We start from the raw sequence: 6,736 nt of genomic DNA, 5'->3' as shown, positions 1-6,736 counted from the left end.
CTCCCACAACCTGTGGGGATGGTTTAATAGCATATGAATATAGAATAGGGGGTGACTGAACCACCCTCCATTCATAGAGAGTGGTTTGGCCACTCCCGAAAGAAATCAGGAGGTTCCGAAACCAATTCCATAGCATGTGAAGGTGGTTAATTCGGCAACCCTAGCCTTGAATATGGAATAGGGGGTGAACGAACTACTTGACTCAAATGTTGGAGTGATTCGGCTATTCTCGAAATAGAACAAGGGGAGTTGAGCCATCCCAAAGCTTGTAGGGGTGGTTTGTCCACTCTTGAAAATGGGATATGGGTTGGCTCCCATAGCCTGTGAGAGTAATTCGACCATCTCCGAAATAAAAGAAGGGATGATCAAATCACTCCTACAAGTTATAGAGGTGGTTTGACCACCCTTGAATATGAAATAATGGGATGAGTGAACAACCCCTTAGTTTATAGCTAGGGTTGATTCGACCATCCTCAAAATAGAAGAGGGAGTGACTTAACCATCCATAAATGTCAAACTCCAACCAATGCTCATCAAATTGATTATGTTTTGTCCAAATTTTCCTTATAAGAACATTTTTCTTTTGGGTAAATAATTAGAACGAGCAATAATTTATAATTAATTATAAGGAGATAAAACTCCTTTCGATGTGTTGAGCCTCTAGTTTCCTATGCTACATTATGTTTGGCCACATTAAATATTAATTAGAGCAACTTCAATAGAATAGTTAAAGGGCTCATAATAACTATATTTAGTTATTATTAATCCATTTTCATCTCCAACGGATTAGCTGTAGAGGAACTAAAATTCATGTTTTGCTATAGTGATTAGCAACATCTGGCAATTCATTGTAGCACAATATTCAAGTTTTTAAATCTTTTTTTTTTCCTCTCTCTCTCAACCTAAAAATCATCAGTCTCTACTCCCAAACAGTACTACCAAAAAACAAAAAAAAGCTCAATTAGTGATGTTTTTGGAAAACATTACTAAAATGCGGCATTTTACTATTCAAACGTCCGCATTAATAAAATAGTGATGTTTGAATAGTGTTATTATTCACGCGTCGCTATTCACATGTGCTTTAGAGGGGTGATTAATTGCTCTTTGTTTTCATTGTTCTTGTTCTTTGCTTTGTAAGAAGAAGTGGGATTTGAGATGAGTATGAGAATTCGGTAGTAAATGGTTGGGTATGATGCGCTCGTGGTGCGTATGAGAATTCAATTGCAAACGACCGGGTCTAAAGTATTCGGCTACTACCAAAATTTAGAGAGAAGGTGAGAGATGAGAGAGAGAGAGAGGGGAAGAAAAGCAAATAATAAAAAAGATTTAAAATAATATTTAAATAAAATTGATTGTAAAATAAACAATCTATTAATAAAAAAAAAAATAGTAAAAATAATAACTATTTTACCTACTACTACTTAGATTTTCCTAGTTATTTTTGGGTTGCATTCCAATATCATTTCAAGTGGGTAGCACGCGCCTCTATCCCCGCGTCGACGCGTCCCACGATTAGAATATAGAAACGTAACCTACTATATACCCTCCTACAATCATACATTTGGACCATCAAGTACCAAATGGTCCTAAATATTCAGGTTTATCCAACGCTTTACATTATAATAATCAACAAAGAATTCCATCCGTTTGATTACAAAAAAAGAAGGTGCCTTATTCGTCCAAACCAATGACGTGGCAGTCAGATGAAACACCATCATCATCATACCATATCCCTTTATAAATAAGGAACAAGAATTTTTCCCAAAAAAAAAAAAAAAAAACATTATATTATATTTATTTTTTTAAAAAAAGTACTATGTAAAAAAAAATAAAGCCAAAAAGAAAAGAGAATTCGATTCAAAATGCTTTCTCTCATTTGTCCAATCATCTCATCGAAATGTCAACCGGATTCCGGTAATTAAATCTCCACGGTCCGTACCCCATCCAACCGTTTCATGTATATAAAATCACACCCCCACAAAAGAATTGAGAAAGAGAGAGAGAGAGAGCCCGAGACACACAGAATACATTTAACGCTTACGGCTTAATTACCATAGTACCGAGGTGTTCCTTTTTTCAGGCCATGGCAGAGGAATTTCATTCCGGTGTTTGCGGGGGGAACTGGTGGATGAGTACATCGAGAAGCCCGTTCCCGGGGACCACATCGCCGTGTTCCATGGCACTTAATGACACGGGGGGGTATGCTTGGTCGGATTTGGTGGACATGAAGGGAGGAAGGTCGTCGGTGGCATGTGATGAGGAGACGAACTCAGTTTCTGACCATAACTCCATGGTTTTCCAAGATGTGCAGAAGCCTCAGCAGGCTGATTCAGCCAGTGGAAGCAGTAGCATCTTGATTGATTCCACCTTGCAAATGATGGGTTTCGGCTTTTCATCATCCTCAACAACATCATCGGATTGGAACCAAGCAGCTAATTTGCTGTAAGTTTGGTGCTTTAATTTGCTGTCATGATAATTATTATGGTGTTAGATTTTTTGAATATAAAACTTCTACCATGGTTGCTCCAAATCCTACAAGATCTTACAGTCTAAAGGTTCCACTAAGGGATAAAAAGTTTTTCATTTGAAAGAAGTCAAATATGTGATCAACTGAGCTTTTAATTATCTAGTAAAAAAATAAAATAAAATAAATTCTTTTATCTTATCTTTATGCAGCCGGGGTAGTGGGAGAGCTGAGAGCAATTATAATTCCATGCTGCAAGAAGACATGAATTCAAGGTTGAATTACCAAGAAGAAAGAGGGGTAGATTCTTCACAAATCCAAAAGAATTGGAACCCCAAGAATTTCTCTAGTGGAGGAGATCAAGATTTATCCATCACTGCAGCTTTTAAGTCTATAAATCATCAGGACTTTTCTTTGGACACAGAGAGTAGCTCCGGCAATTGTACAGTGACTTGCCAGGGATTATCCGCCGGCTTTCCGGTGGGTTCAAGTACTTCTTCTTATGGGTACCCTTCAACAGTCTTACAAAGTTTATTTGATCATCCTGACTCTCAACCACAGCAATCTCTATTCAACAATCAGTCCATGAACTATTCTTCCGCCGCTAACTTTGGGACGAACACTAATGATCATCAATTATTGCCTTCTTGGCCTAAGTTCTCTCCCTCTATGCCGAAGCAGCAGCCTTGGGGGTTGCACTTCTCCAATAAAACACACTTTTGGAATGCTTCCACGGCGGCTCTAAGTGACAATGCTCGAGCCGGAATTTTTCCTTCATCACAACCACAATATCTTCTCCAGCCAACATTTGAAGAGAAACCCAAGTGCTCCAACCTCACCACAAAGGTAAATATCAACAAAACATTGCATATCATCTGGCATTAAAAATCAACCATTAATTTATTCTTTTTACAAACTTTTACGGATTCAAATGACTAATTTTCACTGTCATATCATTTTACCGTCGTATCATTTTATCGTCGTATAACTGTTTGCTAAATCGCTTTGGTTAAAACAAAAGCTAGGGTTTCGGCACTAACTTTTGTATATCGGAATTTCAGACCAACATTGATGATGTTCAAGACTCGGCTTCTGTGGTGAAGAAAAGCAACAGTGAACCTGTATTCAAAAGGCCTAGAATTGAAACCCCATCGCCGTTACCAACTTTTAAGGTTTTATTATAGTTCACATATATATGTTTTTTTTTTTTTTTTTTTGATTAAAGAAATGGTTGAGAACATATAGCGTTTTCTGTCAGGTCCGGAAAGAGAAGCTAGGGGACCGAATAACTGCACTCCAGCAACTGGTTTCACCTTTCGGAAAGGTGAATTTTTGGAATTTTCCTCTACTGCTTGGTGAAAGAGTACAATCAGAAAGACAACTTTACTTTTATGAAATAAATAAATGCAAGCTATATTCTCATCACCTTGATTCATATATTCTTTCTTTCAGACTGATACAGCCTCCGTTCTCCACGAAGCTATTGAATACATCAAGTTCCTCCATGATCAAGTCAGTGTACGTTCCATTATCTTCTTCTTCCTCCTTAACAAAATATACATATAAAGGAACCCTAAACGCATGTTTGTGTTTTTAATTTCAGGTTTTAAGCACTCCATATATGAAAAATGGAACTCAAATTCAGCACCAGCAGGTACAAATAAACTTTTTCATTCATGTTTTTTTTTTCTTTTCATTAATTCTTAGTTAAACAATATTAAAGGGTTCTGTTCACATTCATTGCAGGGTTCTGAGAAACTGCAGCAGGACACGGAAGGAGCAAAACAAGATCTAAGAAGCCGAGGACTCTGTCTGGTTCCGATTTCAAGCACATATCCTGTCGCAAACGAGACAACAGCTGATTTTTGGACGCCGACATTTGGAGGAACATTCAGGTAGAGAAGAGAAAGGAGGCAAAAATATATGTTCTATATACCAAACAAAAAAATAGTATATAGTAAGAACAAGTTCAGCCAAGTTTTAGAGATGATAATTTTAAATTTTAGAAAAGAAAAATTGGAAAACGTAGAAGCTACAATTGATGTGCTGTAGCAGTCATGAGGAAAAGCTAAAAGGGTGAAAAGGAGAGAAAGAAGATAAAGGGGAAGTGACCCTTCAAAGACGGGACGACAGGCAATGCTGGGCCAGCTGCAGAGGCTAGCAAATGATTAGAAGCCTCTGGAAGAGAATATAGGCCATGTTGTAGTAGTACTATTAATTAATTAATTAATTACTTAATTATAATTAGATTTCAGGTGGGTTAGGAGCAGGAACAGCTGCTAAATTCAGCGGAAGTTGACACTAGTTTAGACATAAATTGCTGTTGTTGTTGATAAGATCGAGCTGAATTTAGCAGGAGGGGGGGCTTTAAAGGGCCTTTTGTTCCTGTTGTTGAATGCCTAGTAGAGCTGGCACCACCTTTTATTTTATGTTAAAGAAGAAGAAAAAAAAAAAAAAAGGAGAAGAAATAAATTAAAGGAGATTATTGTATTGATGAATTCTTATTCAAGAATAGGAGTGAGTGGAGCTTGTTTGATTGGGTTTTTTTTTTTTTCCTTCTTCAACTTTTTCATTTGTTTATATGTTTGGAATGTCGTAGTGGAAGTCAGAAAGGCAAAGGGCGGCCCACTGTTCCTGCTTTTTTAGGGTTTCTGATAAATGATAATTTGCTCTCTCACAGTGAGATTTGCATGCGCGCGTGCCCATGTGTATACGCGTTTGTGCCTTGTGGCCATATATATACGTGGCAAGCAAGCCTTATGCTTTCTATATATCGAATGGCCACTCTCTCTCTCTCTCTCTCAAAGATAATTTATCTAATTCTATTTATTAGGCTGCTAGATGATTGTTATATATAATTAGAACAATGTGATACTAAAAATCAATATTAATCTGAAAGCTAATTTTTACTGTCACGTTAGTATTACAGTTGGAGTTTGACTTGCCTCCTGTTATTTAGTAACATGACATTTCTTCTGCTATTGAATATGAATAATTAGGACATCTCCAAATGTTTATTTATTTATGGGAAATATTTATTTATTGAATAGCAGGATGTAAGCCAAACCCTTTTGGTTGACTCTCTTTTCTAATAAGCTAAAATTGGCCCTTTTGACTTCTAAAACTTGTTCAATGTGGAAGGTCTTACGAATCATTATCATGTTTAGTGTGTTAATTAATATGCAGAATGACTTCAAAGTGAAGTTTGTTACAACTTTGTCCAGCATGATTATGTAAGGGCCCCCTATGGTTTGTTTTGTGAGGAATTAACCTACAATTATAACAAACAAAGACTCAACGGTATTGTTTAATTACTTCCTTATTTCAATTCAAATCCAGTTGTTCATCATTTTTAGAGGATAATTTTCTATGGGAGAAACTATTACACCAACGTTGGTGTCTCATCGATCTTGATGAGACTCCATTCATTTTCACTTATATATATATTTGGTGAAACTTTATATATAACAACTTTGTGATCTTGATGAATAGATTAAGGTTTGTTAAACAACGGATTATATATAAAGTGTAAAATAAGAGTTTTAAGTATTTTTCCTAAAAAACCAATAGATGCTCTAATTTTACCATATTTGCATTGTTATCCTCCATTCAAATTTAAGGGAAAAGATAAGCCATTGATATTACTAATTAAAACGATTTAAAAAGATACAGTTTATCACACTATGCATAATGCATGTTTTATTCATTTATTTCATGCTTCATGTTAGAATCGGGTGCTAGTTGCTTCCACTAATTTGTCCAACATGGGGAATTAAACAACAATTATTACTATATTTTAATAATCTGAAAGTAAAACTTTAAGAGATTTGTTTTAATAACCAGGAAAAACTTTGTACATGTAGATCGACAGCTAATCACTGGATTAATGACGTGTGCTAATAGTACGGATAAATCCCAGGCATTTGAGCTGTTCCACACCTAATTCCCAAGCATTGATCTAGCTAGTTAGCAACAATATGAGGAGCATATTTATCTATCTGCCAGTTAAGAGACAACTTTAAAGAACAACTTCCCAAGCATTGATCTCGTTAGCAACAATTAATATGAAGAGCATATTTATCTATCTGCCATTTAAGAGACAACTTTAAAGAACAACTTCAATAATTCATTGCTTCTATTAGCAGACATTGAATCCCGTCTAAACATAAATTTTCTTCAACTCATTCTAACAAATGCTAAGTGTTTTCTAATATGTGAGAGATACATGTTTTTTTTTTTTTAAACATTCTTAACAGTCATCAACTCTTCTTT

General features: G+C 35.9%; 1 protein-coding gene across 2 annotated transcripts; it reads left to right on the top strand.

The window, feature by feature from the left end:
• Window positions 1-1,923: 1,923 nt before the first annotated feature.
• Window positions 1,924-4,909, top strand: LOC132170969 (transcription factor bHLH112). Of its 2 annotated transcripts, none has more exons than XM_059582138.1 (7): window positions 1,924-2,442; window positions 2,677-3,310; window positions 3,526-3,636; window positions 3,723-3,788; window positions 3,917-3,976; window positions 4,068-4,118; window positions 4,211-4,909. In XM_059582138.1, the coding sequence occupies exons 1-7, from the start codon at window positions 2,084-2,086 to the stop codon at window positions 4,361-4,363; spliced, it is 1,434 nt and encodes a 477-aa protein (XP_059438121.1). In that variant the 5' UTR covers window positions 1,924-2,083; the 3' UTR covers window positions 4,364-4,909. The 2 variants fall into 2 exon arrangements, with proteins under 2 accessions (XP_059438121.1, XP_059438120.1); XM_059582137.1 differs by having other exon boundaries at window positions 1,926-2,442; window positions 3,917-3,982.
• Window positions 4,910-6,736: the final 1,827 nt, after the last annotated feature.

This window comes from Corylus avellana, chromosome ca2 (genome assembly GCF_901000735.1).
Source record: "Corylus avellana chromosome ca2, CavTom2PMs-1.0".
Classification (NCBI taxonomy): Eukaryota; Viridiplantae; Streptophyta; class Magnoliopsida; order Fagales; family Betulaceae; genus Corylus; species Corylus avellana.
This window is presented reverse-complemented; position numbering and strand designations above follow the sequence as displayed.